Source organism: Schistocerca gregaria, chromosome 8 (assembly GCF_023897955.1).
Source record: "Schistocerca gregaria isolate iqSchGreg1 chromosome 8, iqSchGreg1.2, whole genome shotgun sequence".
Taxonomy (NCBI): Eukaryota; Metazoa; Arthropoda; class Insecta; order Orthoptera; family Acrididae; genus Schistocerca; species Schistocerca gregaria.
Genome location: NC_064927.1, coordinates 290,545,464 through 290,562,032, shown reverse-complemented (window position 1 = coordinate 290,562,032; position 16,569 = coordinate 290,545,464). Strand labels below are relative to the sequence as shown.

General features: G+C 40.0%; 1 protein-coding gene across 1 annotated transcript in view; it reads left to right on the top strand.

Annotated features, from left to right (window-relative positions):
* LOC126285149 (carboxypeptidase D-like) overlaps positions 1 to 16,569 on the top strand; it is a 225,740-nt gene that overhangs the window by 38,708 nt on the left and 170,463 nt on the right. The window contains exon 5 of the mRNA XM_049984464.1: positions 8,073 to 8,315. Within this exon, the coding sequence (XP_049840421.1) occupies positions 8,073 to 8,315 (243 nt within the window). The remainder of the gene's footprint in view (positions 1 to 8,072; positions 8,316 to 16,569) is intronic.

The following is a 16,569-nucleotide window of genomic DNA, read 5'->3' as shown; positions in this document are numbered from 1 at the left end:
CACGAATAGTGGATATCAATGTTGTGAAAGGACAGTTTGGCAACATACAGACAGTTTGACAATGCATTAATCACAAACAACCACATGGTACCGAAAAAAGGGGGACCACAAAATTGACATGCACCCTGTTCCAAGGGTGCTACAGAACTGTCCATGGGGAAAACTGACTTGGCAATGCAGCCTGATTCTGTGTACAGACTGCACAAGGCCACACTTACTGTCCAATGCAACAGATGCAGAAACTGGAATATGCAAGAACACAATGTCAGAGGGCAACCACTCTACAGTATTGCTCTCCGTGGCAAGCATGAAGATGCTCTGGACAATGTTGAGCCAATCTTGGAGCAGAAAGAATGTTCATCACACCAAATCTGCTTCGAAAGGAGGGTTCTCAGGCCAGCCTCTATGGACAGCTGAAATGACAGCACCAAGAAATATCGAGAAGCTGTGTCCAACAACAGCTGCAGGTAGGCATCATGCAGGTAGATGCATGAAAAATACTGGCCCCGTGACAACTTTACCAGCAACTCCTCTGGCTTGGAATTGGATACAAACCTGCTGTGTATTGCACACTGATTGTTTAAAAATCACAAAAAGACGTAGGGGGCTGTCTAGTTTCTGAATCACTGTGGAAGGGGTGGTCCACTGACTGTGTTAATATGAGAAACAATGCCGAGGTCCTGCCAGTGGTGCAACTCGGCCTTGATTTTGTCACGCATGGTGAAGGGAATGGGTGGTTGAATCACAAAGTTTATGTATTGCTGATGGCTTAAGGGAGATGTGCGCCTTGAAATTTCCTGCCCAACCCAAGGTATTCTCAAGCACATGGTTGTACATCTGTAATGAGACCAAATATTGTTAGGGGACTGATTGAGACAGTAAATGTACTTTCGACAGTGAGTTTGTCACTAATAACATAAGTTACCATTCCACATTCTTATATCATACAGAATGGAGAATTGTTATCTCTAAGGAATCCTGAGACCCATCATGTGTCAGTTAATTAGATTCATTGCCATGCCCATTTCTGCCTCAAACTAAATCGGTCACCTACCCACTATAAAAAATGACAATGGAATACAGTGGGGCAATGCTTACACGGTGTTGAAGACAGCCTTCAAGTCCAGCAAAACCACTGGGCCTCTGACGATCATCCCACAGTTTGCCAACTGTCACATATTGTTGCCAAATGGACAATTTGCAATAGACACCACAAATGGCTTCTACATGAGGGTAATCATGTCAGACATGCACAAAATGACAATTGGGGTAAGACCACTGGCTTTCTCATTCAGTGGAAACAGGCATGAAATGAGAGTAACACTAGGAACCCAAATAATGTTGTGAGTGGGGATTACACTGCCTTGATTGTCCCGTGCCCACCTAGCTCAATGCCGGTGAAGTCGGGCACCGCTGTGACATAACTGCTCTCGAACTGTCAGTGGCTTCAACACATGGTGGCTCAGCAGGCGGCAAGGCTGCCTGGCTCACCCCATGGGGCACTGGGGACAGTTTACCATGTAAAGCCAACATTGCCATCTGCCAATTGTTGGAAAGTACATCTCTTGCCACTGCCATAAAGTCATATGATTGAGCAGTCTTAGTGACATCAGCTAAATAATGGCTGGACAAGGCCAGTGCCTTAGTTTGGACCTTTGCTCCAGGTGTTAATCAGACAATCGTGTTCCTAATTAGCTAGTCTGCATAACAGATAGAACATTGGGGACACTCAAAATGACACTTGCATGAGAGATCTTGTAGGTCAGCAGTCTGTGCTGTGTATGACTGCCCAAGATGCTTGCGGTGTTGGTTAAACTGTAATTGTGCTGCCGTCACATGGATTTGGTGATCAAAATACTGTGTGAGCAACTGACAAAGTTCACAAAAGTTAAGTTTCTCATGGTAGATAGAGGGTTTGAAATTAAATGAAACTGGATGACCCAATTGTGTCTCTACAAGCCAGGAGCTGAACTCTGGAAGAGGGAACGAAACTGGAAGCGCGATCAGTAAATGAGCAAGCAGAGAGTCTTGTCACTGTGGAGAAGTGAAGTCTGAGATAAAGTTGACCATTGTGAATGACTGTCACTAGCACTCGGAATACAAAGCATGACATGAGGTGACAGACTGGTCCACGATAGTGGAAATCAGTATAAGAGCAGCTGGAACAAGCCTGTAGCCACCAACAAGTGTACATCTGAGTCTGTGGCTGTGCCCGTGCTACACTTGACGTTCGCCTTCCATGACAGTGTTCTGTAGTTTTCTGCTTCATTAACCATGCTGACCAGCATCCGTCTCATTGTCTGCTGGTGGTGATACTAATACTAGAACGTGCAAGATTTTTCAAAAGAATATATGTATTACAAAGTATTATGTTGGTTATTATAGGAATGAATACATTGGATGGTTTTCATTCATTGCATTAGATGTCTGTCATCTTCTGTTTGTTCGTTATTGTCACACGTTACAAAATGGCTACTCCAAGGCAGAAATCATTTTGTGTGCTTAAGTTTGCAAAGTGTAATTTTGTGATTCAAAAGTGGTTTCAGATATAGGTACCAAACCTCCGAATAGATATAACATTCATAGATGATTTCGGCAATTTGTAGACGCAGGATGCCTATGTAAAGGAAAGAGGCCTGACCACCCCCACATTTCCAACAAAAATGTCACATCAATTGAAACAGCTTCCCAATGTAGCCCTACAAAAGCAACCTGCCATGCCAGTTGCAAGGTACAGCTGCCTACGACAATAACTTGGCATTTTTTGAGACATTGGTTAGCTATAAGTGGTACAATTTACAGCTGTTAGAAGCTCTGTGTCACGGCAACAAATGCAATTGTGTGGCATTTTAAGATGAACAGTATTGACATTGATAACACTCTCGCACAACAAATTGTGTTCAGTGATGAAACAACTTTCCACTTTAGTGGGAAAGTAAATAAACACAGTGTTCGAATTTGGGACCTACAGAACCTACATACACACACTGAACATGTACGAGGCTCACCCAAAGTCAATATGTTTTGGGCAATATCCCACTCATCTATTTACAGCCCATTCTTTTTTGATGGAAACATTGTTAACGGTCAGCAGTATCTTGCTGTGTTACAACACTGATTATTCCTGAGGCTGAACGAGGACAAGTTCATTTTTCAACAAGATGGGGCACCCCTTCACAGGAATTGCCAAGTGCATGAATCAGAATGAAACTGTGCCAAGGTGTTGGATCGGTCATCAAACAGCCGGCAACTCAGCAATTCTCAGCTGGCTTCCACAGTCCCTTGATTTGACACCCTGTGACTTCTTCCTATGAGGTTTCACTAAGGGTAACATTTATGCACAAACACTACCACAGAACCTAGAAAAGTTGAAGAACAGGATCTCTACTGCCATAACATCAGTGATGATGGTTGTGTTTACCTGACTATGGGAGGAATTTAAGTATCAATGTGATATTGTTTGTGCTTCTGATGGGGGCATAGTGATCATCTGTTATCTAAACTGAAAGATTTGTTAATATGTGTCCCAAATTTAATACCTCCCAAAGTCCCACAGTCCGGCCACAGAGGAGCATTCCCCTCGTAACTCAGTACCATCTGGGACTGGAGCAATTGAATTACATTCTCCGTCAGGGTTTTGATTACCTCTCAGCATGCCCTGAAATGAGAAATGTCCTACCCACTATCCTTCCCACCCCTCCTACCGTGGTATTCCGCCATCCACAGAACCTACACAATATACTCATCCATCCTTACACAACCCCTGCTTCCAATCCCTTACCTCATGGCTCATACCCCTGTAATCGACCTAGATGCAAGATCTGTCCCATACATCCTCCTACCACCACCTACTCCAGTCTGGTCACTAACATTGCCTATCACATCAAAGGCAGGGCTACCTGTGAAACCAGTCATGTGATCTACAAGCTAAGCTGCAACCACTGTGCTGTATTCTATGTAGGCATGACAACCAACAAGCTGTCCGTCCGCATGAACGGCCACCGACAAACTGTGGCCAAATACTAGTGGACCACCCAGTAACTGAACACGCTGCCAAACATGATACCCCCTCATCTCAGTGACTTCTTCACAGCTTGTGCCATATGGATTCTTCCCACCACCACCACCACCAGCTTTTCTGAATTGCACAGGTGGAAACTTTCCCCGCAATACATCCTATGTTCCCGTAACCCTCCTGGCCTCAACCTTCGTTAGTCACTGTCCTCTCCCATGCAGCCCCCTCCCTGTACCCATTCCAGCACTACACAGCCATCATTTCACCGCCACACCCAGTCTTTTAATTTCTTTTATTTTTGTTTTTATTTCTCTCCTTTCTGCTACTAACCTCCTCCCCCCTCCGCACCTTCTCTCCTACCCTCCGTCTAAAATGCAACACTTCACTGTCTTCCACTCCCACCATACTATCCCTCCCCCTCCCCGCCCAAGCCGCCTCCTTCCCCCCACCCAGTTGCCACTCCCATCATGCACTGGTGCTGCTGCTCGCAGTGTAGTTTCAGCTCTCTGAGACTGCAGATGTGTGTGCAAGTTGCGCTTGCATGAGTGTGTGTGTGTGTGTGTGTGTGTGTGTGTGTGTGTGTGTGTGTGTGTGCGCTGCTGACAAAGGCCTTAATGGCTGAAAGCTATGATTGTGTGAATCTTTTTATTGTGCCTGTCGTGGCTCAGCATCTCCGCTATATGGTGATTAGCAGCTTTCCTTCTCTCGTATTGTTACATTCCCTCCATCGATTTTCCATTGTTATATTCTTGTTGAAACACCCTTGTACGAGGGTGTGCTGAAAAGTAGTGCTTCTGGCTTCTTTTATATGAAAACTCATAAAGCTTTCTAAATAAAACAAATATTATATTAACAGTCTACATATTTATTCTTCATGTCCATGTGTTGATTTCTCAACATAGCCACCATGTTGGCGAACACATTTTTCTCAATGAGAGACTAGTTTGTTGCTTCCATCACCGTAGAATGTTTGGATTTGTTGATGACCACAACCTCGCCCTTGCTTGCCCTGCTTCATCACTATCAAAGTGAAGTCCTCAAAAGTGTTCTTTAAGTTTTGGAAACAGATGAAAATCAGATGGGGGGCCAAGTCAGGACTGTACAGAGGATGATTGATGACAGTGAATGCAAGGTGTCAGATTGTTGCAGGTGTCACAGTGCTCTTGTATGGTCTAGGAATGACCAATTGTGTTGTGTAAAAACTGAATTATTACTGTGTACAGACAATGGTAACCAGGCTGTTAGATAGCACAATGACAGTGTGCATGTGGAATAAATGAAGGTTTTGAAATTTTTAAAAAAATTGCGAAGTTAAACCTCAAAAACGTTATTGGGACACATTAACTAAAAGCAACTTAGTAAGAAAATACCAGCAGTTTGCGTGTCCACTAAGACACATGCAGGTAATTCCAGCACAAACATATGTACGTAGAAGTACTCCTTTTAAACTGTACTTGCTCAAAGCCAAACTGATACGAATATTGAATAAAGGATACCATGAACTCTATTATCCTACTAATGAAGTCACCAAAGATCACAAACAGCAAACACTATCAATGTCACAATTGAAAAAGAAACACAAAGAGGAAATCCATAAAATCATACAATGTTTTTGTTGTGTGAAGAGTCTGCCTACTGAAAATGAGGAACTGCAGATCTGTCTGCAGAAACCACTTAACCATCCCAAACTCTTCAAGCAAGCATACAGAAGTAGTGGAAGAGATTGAGAGTCATCACCAATAAATTGACACCTAAACTTTGGGGAAACCTAAATGGGTTCAAGGCTTATTTGGAGAAACTAGTAGTTTTCCTTATTCTTGTATGATTTTGCGATGCTGTGATCTTCCACCAAAACTGGAGCTGCTGATATGAAACTTCCTGGCAGATTAAAACTGTGTGCAGACTGAGAAGTGAACTTTGGACCTTTAATCTGCCAGGAAGTTTCATATCAGCACACACTCCTCTGCAGAGTGAAAATCTTATTCTGGAAACATCCACCAGGCTGTGGCTAAGCCATGTTTCCACAATATCCTTTCTTCCGTGAGCGCTAGTTCTGCAACGCTTGTAGGAGAGCGTTTGTGAGTTTGGAAGGTAGGAGATAAGGTACTGATGGAACTAAAGCTGTGAGGATGGGATATGAGTCGTGCTTGGGTAGCTCAGACGGTAGAGCACTTGCGCGCGAAAGGCAAAGGTCCCAAGTTCGAGTCTCAGTCTGGCATACAGTTTTAATTTGCCAAGACGTTTCATATCAGTGCACACTCTGCTGCAGAGTGAATATCTCATTCTGGAATTCTGACAACGTTCTCCAAGTATCATAAAGATATCAGATGCTTCTTCATTGGAACATGCGTTTCCTGAATGAATAACATAAAAACTGAAGACCCACTCATAGCACACATCCAACAATGTGCCACCAAAAACACTCCTTTTAATTGCGAGTTATAGCATTATCAGGAGGGAAAATGCAAGTAATGCTATCTAGTATCAACAGTTCCCACTTACTTGTGTTGAGTAGCATATCTTTTTTTGGTGATGCATCTGAAACAATGCGAATACAAAGAAAGGTCTCTTTAGTCACAAAATTTTCAAATGTGATGGTTCTATTCAAAGGTACAAATTTTTTCCCATGGCCCTATTTAAAATTAAGAAGTTCCAACGATTAAGGCAATGCGAGGTTCGCTATTATATTTACAGTTTGCCTAAAATGCATTTTGCACTCACTAAACCTCTACTCCCTTCCCAAGGAAAAAAATTGGACTATTTCCAATATGAAGAGCAAAAATAAAAAATAAAAACAATAGCTATTGCTCTTTTAATTATACTACTTAGCTGTTATTTTTATCTAATGTGTCAAATTTAGTGTTTATTCAACATTACACAAAATGGTATCAGCTGTTTATATATCAGCCGAGTTATAGCCTGTGTAATTTGAACTCTGATGTGAACTGGAATTTACATCCTAGATTATTCAATTGTAGTAGGCATGACTAATGCTTGTTTGGAATGTGTGGGAATTTTGAATTTCTTGACTGATGTCTGCCAGTCACCTGTTAAATTCTTTAGCACCAGTATGTAAAATTTCTTTCTGAATCCTAGACTGGGTTGTGTAGTCTATTTGGAAATTATTTTTACTGCTAGTAATGTTGTTGTGAAGTTGACAGTTCATTCTACATTCACTCATGTTACTAACCACGAGTACCATTAGGCAGTAAATACACCAGTGTGTCAGTGTAAGAATCTTTAGATTCATTTAGGGGCTTCTACAATGTGTTAGGATATAAAATGTACACGCTGAGCAAATTACATGCTTCAGTAGAATAAATACTTTTTTGTCCTTTACTGTATTGCTACAGATTATGCCATAGGACGTTACTGAGTAGAGTATGCTTCTATGCTAGCAACCCTGTCTGCAATTCAGCACACTGTGAGAGGTTTCTAAGTGCAAAGTAGATAGATTTGAGATTGATCCATCAAAATTTCACAGGTTGTGTTTCATTTACATTGCTCATTGGTGCCTGTAATTTATTGTTATTTGTCTTACAGTTGCATAGTATGATTTTTTGAGAGGTTAAGGGTAAGCTGTTTGCAGAGAACAAGTTGTAATTATGGTATACTATTCTGTATTTGTGTCTGGCATGGATGTGTTTCCTTCACTTGTGTCATCCACAAACATAACAGTTTTCGACATGTCCCCTTTGTGTCTGGTAACTCATTTATATGTATCTGGAACAGGAGTGTGGTAAGCACTCAGCATTGCAGGCCACCATATTTAATGTTTCCCCATTCTAAATTTAGTTTTATTTTTTTAACATAATTTATTATAATCAGCCTCCAAAGATAACAGATGCCGTTAGTTCTCTATTAACAGAAAAACTATTAGATACAGAAACATTGTTTACATAACATAGAATGAAGTGATATTTTAATATTAACCAAAATATGAAATGAAGTACTTATTTCAAAGTTTCAATTGCCAGCAATCATGGTAAATCTAATACTTATGCCTAAGGCCTTTATTTTATTTTTATTAATCATATTATTGTGATTATTGTTACAGGACTTGTTTTGAATGACCATGGTGATCCCATTGAGGCTGCACGAGTTTCAGTAGAAGGCATAGCACATGACATAGTAACAAGTAAACATGGTGAGTTCTGGCGGTTACTGTTACCTGGAACATATACTGTAAATGTATCATCCCCGGGCTACACTTCATCTCAGAGGCAGAGTGTAGTTGTTCCAGAGAATGGAACAATAATCATGAACTTCACCCTGCAGCGTCTACCTCGTAATGCTTCTGGTAAGTGATGTTATAACCATAATGTTTGAAGTGATACAGGTATCTGTTATTTACGAAGTGTCTGTTGTGTTTGCATATATCTACCATAGAATTTGAACACCAATGTTCTCCATTCCATTGTATTGAATTTTGTTTCTAATAACCATATTCATTGTTCTGGAAAATTTTAATCTCAGCCAAATTATTTGCAGAATTTGACTTTTCTGTTTTCCTCTGTAGTCTCTCACTTTGAAAAATCCACTTCCATCACTAGATTTTATGATTACAATAAGAGATTGAGAGATATGTGAAACTATTTGTGAAGATGGGTTTCAGTAGATGTTTAAATATGAAATTTGGCTTGTATGTGTCATTTTATTGAAGGACATGATATGTTAAACCGTTTGGAGAAAATGTGTGTAATGGCCAATAAATCTGTGACAGAGCCAGGAAATTATTTTATGACATCTGTTTGAAGAGTACATAAATAAAACAAGCTAAGGGAATGTTTTAGACTGTTTTGATTAGAAACTAAAAGACAAAGAAAAATGCTTGATTTGAGAGCTTGTGATTAAAACATGTGATGGTGACTGGTAGTCAGGGTGTGTTCTTGATTCTAATCATTTTAGTTGCTGTTAATATGAGGATTACCTTTAACTTCATTTGAGCTTTAATTTTTAACAGTTCATTTCTAGTTTTAGATTTAATTTCTTATTGACTGTATAATCTCTGAATTCCATGGTTTACAATTTTTTTTCATGTGACATTTGTAGAGGTTAGAAAGTTGTAACTAATGCACTTCTGCAATCATTCTTACTTTCTTACCTTCTTGTGTGTTAAATGGTATATGGGTAGTGCTGATCTGGGTATTTTTTTTTTAACATGGTAATTGGTCACTGTGTAGAATTCCACCAATGTATGATTTTGTTCTTAGTGGCAGTGATTCCTCTTGTTGTTATGTCCTACTGTTGTATGTTGCATTATTCAACCACATAGAACTTACATATATTGACATTACAAACTTCTCTCAGTTGACAGACAAGTTGCAGGTGGATATTGTATATACTCTTTAACGATATGAGTTGTTACTGTTGTTGTTGTTGTTGTTGTTGTTGTGGTGGTGGTGGTGGTGGTGGTGGTGGTGGTGGTGGTCTTCAGTCCTGAGACTGGTTTGATGCAGCTCTCCATGCTACTCTATCCTGTGCAAACTCCTTCATCTCCCAGTACGTACTGCAACCTACATCCTTCTGAATCTGCTTGGTGTATTCATCTCTTGGTGTCCCTCTACGATTTTTACCCTCCACACTGCCCTCCAGTACTAAATTGGTGATCCCTTGATGCCTCAGAACATGTCCTACCAACCAATCCCTTCTTCTAGTCAACTTGTGTCACAGACTTCTCTTCTCCCCAATCCTATTCAGTACCTCCTCATTAGTTATGTGATCTACCCATCTAATCTTCAGCACTCTTCTGTAGCACCACATTTTGCAAGCTTCTATTCTCTTCTTGACTAAACTATTTATTGTCCATGTTTCACTTCCTTACATGGCTACACTCCATACAAATACTTTCAGAAATGGCTTCCTGACACTTAAATCTGTACTCGATGTTAACAAATTAATGGTCTATGAGTATTGCTCTCAAACGACAGTTACTTTGTATTGATGACAACCGAGATATATGTGAAAGATAGCTTTGTATTATGGAATCAGCATAAGTTTTAAGTAGTATCACTCTTTGCACACAAACAGCAAGCGAAATGGCGCCGTGGTTTCACTAGACTCTGATTTGGCACCATGGTGGCTGAAATCGCCATCTGGCCAACCAGACTTAGATTTTCCATAGTTCCTGTAAATCACATAAGACGAATGCCAGGATGCTTCCGTTGAAAGGCCATGACCAGTTTCTTTCCTTATCGTTCTCCAATCTGCACTTGTGAGCTCTTGCTAAAGATCTGCTCATTGTCAGGACTTTAAACCTTAATTTTTCCTTTTTTCCTTCCTTTTCCTGCACAAACTTTTTGTGTATGACTCTTGTATAATAGCTGCACATGACACGTAATACTTGCATGCACTGCATACAACTTAGTTATTTTATCTGGTAAGCAATGTTCATTAAATGTAGCCATAGAGAAAATTTGGCAGCTTTTAAGTCTCATGATAATGATGGGAACTCAGCAGTATTTCATTGACTTATCAATAATTTGTAAATTCATTCTGACATATTCTTATGTCTCAATTGTATTCTAATGGAGTGCTGTCTTGTTATAAATAAGCACTCCATATCATACAAATATAAACATGCATTATTTAACAAGTATATTCATCATCCATGTCATATCAATATAGAGAAAACAGGTTATTAGCTAGTGAACCTACCAAGTTTTTGGACAATAGATTGCATCATACATTGATATTTCACTAAAATGGCAGCTTCCAAACAAACGAGAAGAATTTTCTGGGGTGTACCACTTGCAGGCATGACTTTTCAGATTATCATCCAATCTGAATTGTATACTTAAAAGAAAATAACCTCCTCTACAAAGGGCTTGTTTCAAAGTATTCACAATTTTAAGCTTACTGACCCATGTTGTTCTAATTCATTTTGTTCACCAGTTTTGAATATACATCTTCCACTTTTAGTGTTACAAAATTTCTTATAAAGCTTAAACTGCTTTTGCAGGAACATTGCCCCTACGAATTTTTGTTGTGGATGTGTAGATTGCTATAAAATTTATGCCTTAGAAGCTAGATTTAGTGTTACCTGTTCTCACCAAATCATTCTTTGTGAACATTTCCACACAAAACTTCAAACTTAGCCTTAATACTGAGCAACTGGATCTGTTAGTGACACTATATCAAACTCACTTAAGAGTTATTAAAATAATAGTGAAAGAATGAATAAAATATATATGACATATATGACTGTGACCACCAATATGCATTCTTACGTGTTTTGTTGTCAAGCAACTGCCTGCAAACTTAGAAGTTGTTCCTTTCTTCATCTGCAAACATGCACAGTAGACAGCACTTTTCAGTAAATCAGAGTTCTGAGTATGGTTTAATGCACTGAACTGTGCATGACATGTGCCTTCTTCAGTTCAAGTTAGTAGGGACACTATTTGCCACTGGAGAAAGAACTACTTCTAAATTGGCCAGCAGGTTTATGACATAATTACAGGGAAGAATGCATGCTGTGTGAAACAGAAACATTTTTTAATGTTATTAAAGTGCAGGAAGTTTTACTATTTAGGAAGTGTAAGTTCTTATAGTAATAGATGCATTTCATTGGAAAGTAGATGGTCGATGTTGTCGTTATCATCTTCACTCAGAAGATTGGTTTGATGCAGCTTCCCACACTACTCTGTCCTGTACAGTCCTCTTCATCTCTGCAGGAAACAGATAATTTTTGCTAAACTGATATTCCAGTACAAGAGAATTCTCTTAATAATGTGTGTATCAATATAGGAACGGATTTGCTAAATTTTTTGTCCAGAGCACTCTGCTCTATGAAAGGCACTCTGCTCTATGAAAGTGAGAGTTGCACAGTAAGTAAAAAGAAAGATGAATTGCAGCTATAAGCAACAGAAATCTTGAAGGCAAGAGAAAAACGGCGTTAGGAGTCATAAATTAAGTTTGTTTATTTATGTAGTGTTCAGTACTACACATGAAATACTGTCAAGAACACACAAAAAATGCATAAAGAGATACAAATACAGGTAACATTAAAAACTTTAATATTCTAACGTCCATTCTCCTTATTCAGCCATGGCTTGATGCTGTGGCTATGAAAAAAAGTCATTTGGGTCAACAAGGTAATCTCTCAGTTTATGCTCCTCGAGGTCCGCAGCTCGTGGTCTAGTGGCTAGCATTGCTACCTCTGGATCACGGAGTCCTGGGTTCGATTCCCGGTCAGGTTGGGGAGTTTCTCTGCCCGAGGACTTGGTGTTTGTGTTGTCCTCACCATTTCCTCATCATCATCCTCATCATTGATGTCAGTGGCTAGATTGGGCTGTGAAAAAATTGGGACTTTGTATGGGTGCTGATGACCCGCTCCTTGACAATGTGCTGGATGGTCTCATTTGGTGTTCCATAGTCACAGCTTGGGGCGGGCTACTTACCCCGTTTGTGCAGGTTGTGTACACACTCCATGTGCTGTTTGGATGCGATTTATATTCTTTCTCTCGTGCTGCGGGAGTTCAAAGACCTTGAATCTCTGTAGAGGGTCAGTAAGATATCACACTTCAGATGAAGTATTTGTAGTCCAGATTTCATGCCAGTGGTGAATTGCTATCGGCAAGCTGCTGGGCCAGTTGCAGAGATGTGTTTCTGGACTGAAGTCAGTGTGTTCTCAAATTAGAAATATCTTCTACATCTACATCTACATCCATACTCCGCAAGCCACCTGACGGTGTGTGGCGGAGGGTACTCCGAGTACCTCTATCGGTTCTCCCTTCTATTCCAGTCTCGTATTGTACGTGGAAAGAAGGATTGTCGGTATGCTTCTGTGTGGGCTCTAATCTCTCTGATTTTATCCTCATGGTCTCTTCGAGAGATATACGTAGGAGGGAGCAATATACTGCTTGACTCTTCGGTGAAGGTATGTTCTCGAAACTTTAACAAAAGCCCGTACCGTGCTACTGAGCGTCTCTCCTGCAGAGTCTTCCACTGGAGTTTATCTATCATCTCCGTAACGCTTTCGCAATTACTAAATGATCCTGTAACGAAGCGCGCTGCTCTCCGTTGGATCTTCTCTATCTCTTCTATCAACCCTACCTGGTGCGGATCCCACACTGCTGAGCAGTATTCAAGCATTGGGCGAACAAGCGTACTGTAACCTACTTCCTTTGTTGTCGGATTGCATTTCCTTAGGATTCTTCCAATGAATCTCAGTCTGGCATCTGCTTTACCGACGATCAACTTTATATGATCCTTCCATTTTAAATCACTCCTAATGAGTACTCCCAGATAATTTATGGAATTAACTGCTTCCAGTTGCTGACCTGCTATTTTGTAGCTAAATGATAAGGGACCTATCTTTCTATGTATTCGCATCACATTACACTTGTCTACATTGAGATTCAATTGCCATTCCGTGCACCATGCGTCAATTCGCTGCAGATCCTCCTGCATTTCAGTACAATTTTTCATTGTTGCAACCTCTCGATACACCACAGCATCATCTGCAAAAAGCCTCAGTGAACTTCCGATGTCATCCACCAGGTCATTTATGTATATTGTGAATAGCAACGGTCCTATGACACTCCCCTGCGGCACACCTGAAATCACTCTTACTTCGGGAGACTTCTCTCCATTGAGAATGACATGCTGCGTTCTGTTATCTAGGAACTCCTCAATCCAATCACACAATTGATCTGATAGTCCGTATGCTCTTACTTTGTTCATTAAACGACTGTGGGGAACTGTGTCAAATGCCTTGCGGAAGTCAAGAAACACGGCATCTACCTGTGAACCCGTGTCTATTCTTTATCTGTCTTCACAGACTCTCTTGAACATATTATTGGCCATGAGATCTGAAGGCAAATAACCTCTTATAGACTTCCGCTGTCATGATGGCTCTCTCTGCATTTATTTTTCTTTATATTTCTCTTAATGGCTATAGTTAGGTCCTTATGAGCCATTCCTGTTATGTCATCTCTTCTCCTTTCCTTTGGCAACCTTCCTCCTTCATGGAACCTGGTTAACAGCTAGGATAACTTATCCTTCAACCTGTCATAAACTCCTTGGAAGAGGAAGCACAAACAGGCACTACTTCACCATTTCTTTTTCTAGTGATATACTTCACTGTTACTGCTTTCTTCCTTTTTGCATTCTGGATGTACACTACTCTGTGCTGAAATGAAAAAATATTCCATAACTTTAACACGAACTTATCTTGTACTGTTTGCTTTAATGATGCCACATGATGATGAAACTGGGTAATATCTTCATAGCAGTGTTTAGTGGCTCTGCATTATTTCATTCCTTTTCATTTTGAAGCTTTGAGTGTATTTAATAATAGATTCCTTTTCACATTTTTTCCTTTGCATTTCAGATCAATGTAACCTCTTCTTCAATTGGGATTTTTCTCTGCTATAACATTCTTAGGCCTGCACACTGTCTTCAGGATCACAAGAATCCTCACCTATTCTGCTTTAGCTTGCAATACTTTTTTGTAGACTGATGAGCATCAGATGAATATTTGTCTGAAAGTAAGCTGCAAGTGTTCTGACTACAACAAAGCCTGGTTTTGGCACTATTCCCATCAGTAAATATTGTTACAGTAATGGTAACATGGCATACAGCAACCTGGGAAACCAATTTACTCCATTATTGCCATCTTCTTGCTATGGAAAGAGAGCTAAGACACTTGAGAGTAATTTTATTGCATTTGTCAACTTTTGCTTTAACCCTAAGAATGCATGTATTGGGTTTTCCTAAAACCTTGTGATTTGGAGTGCTTATACGTACAGCAATATTAAACTTTTGCTAAAATTTGGCTCAGAGATTGCTGCAAAAGGTGAACTTTATGCCATTACTATGCATAACTCAATTTTTAAATTTTTTGCATTTATCGTGTTTTGAAAAAGAGCTCCTCAATTACTCAAGTACACTGAATGCCCTTTGGAGCTGTTCCTTGTGTTGTTCAGGTGAAGAAGAAAAAAAATTGATATATCATCTAGATATGGAAAACAGAACAGAAGGTGAGTGATAGCCCTATCAATAAAACACAGTCAAGTTTGGGTAGAATCTTTTAATCCAAATACTGTGTACAGAAATTCTAATAAACTGGAAGGAGTCATGATGGTAGTCTTGGGAATTTATTTCTTCACCACTGGAATCAGGAGGTAGGCCTTTTCAGAGTTGATAAGACTGTGTATTGAAGTGCCATCCAACAAGCGAGAAAAGCTCTGTATATTAGGGATTGTATATCTATTTGGTACCATTCTGGTCAGTGCCATATAGTCCGCACACATCCTATGCATCCTGTATGTGCCATCCTTCTTAGGTACCTACAGGATGGGTGAGGCTCATGTGCTATCTGATGTTCACATGATACCCTTATTTTATAGTTCTGCAACAGCTGCTTTCATGGCATATAACTTAGCTGGAGTTAAACATCATGCTTTCTGGAAGACCGGAGGTCCTTCAGAAGTGTTTATTCTGTAGATGGTTCTGTCCCTAATGCCACATTGTGTTGAGAGTGTAGGAGCACTAAACAAAACATAAGTAACATTGGGAGAGTGAAAAGTTCACCAAATCTCCCAGTCACTGCCCTGTATGTGCTCCATGTCCACTGCGTGAAGTCTGTTGTTAGGAAGAACAGGTGTTGTCAACAATGACTGTCATGTACCACTTTTTTATGTAACAGTTTTATGTCCTCTTCACCTCCAATGTTCACAGCATCCTACACCAACAAGGTTTGACTGACTTTCTCATTCAGGTACTTATATTCTTTATCTTCCTCAGAGGATCCACTAAAACTGTTTGTCATAATCTTTAATTTCTCTATGGTCTGTAAGATAGCATGAAGATGAGGACTGGCAGGTGATAGATGCTTTTTTTGGGAACTGCATTAGTCCTTAAAAGTGGTTGCTGATGCTTGACCTCAGCTAATTCACTATGTTTGTCACACAAAGATTAGTGTAAAACCAAATTTTCAGCCCCTAATTTTGAGCATTCCATTTTCTTGTCTATGTACATTTGCTCCATTGAAGCCAGCTGTTTAGTTAGCAAATGGTATTAGTCTTGAATTTCTTTAGTTGATGATGAGGAGAATCTGTCAAAATTGACAGAGTAGGAACTAGTGGTTTTGCTGAAATAAATGGAAATGGAATCACCAGTATCTCTGTTGTGAAGTACTCCCTCCATTAAATCAGGGCAAAGGTGGAAATGACAGAGAAAACATGTGCTCAACAATGGTTCATTGACATCTGCTACCATGAATGTCCATATAAATGGTGTGCCCAGGCCTAAGTCAACAGTGCAAGTGGTGGTGCAACACATTTTAATAGTGTGTCATTCATCAACCAGATATGTAGAAGACATCTTGAAGTTGGAGGCCTGGCAGCTGTTTCTGGTATTGTGTTTGTTTCAAAGCCCAAGTCTATGAGAAAATATTCTCTGCTATGCTTGTACCCATGATGCAACCTGGTTTGGTTTACGCACTTATGGTTTAGTCATACTTGCTTATTTGCATGACCTGTGACATCTACTGGAGGTTGCAATCGGTGTTTATATGTGAACATGGCATGGTGCATTTGTGAGTGGTTGCT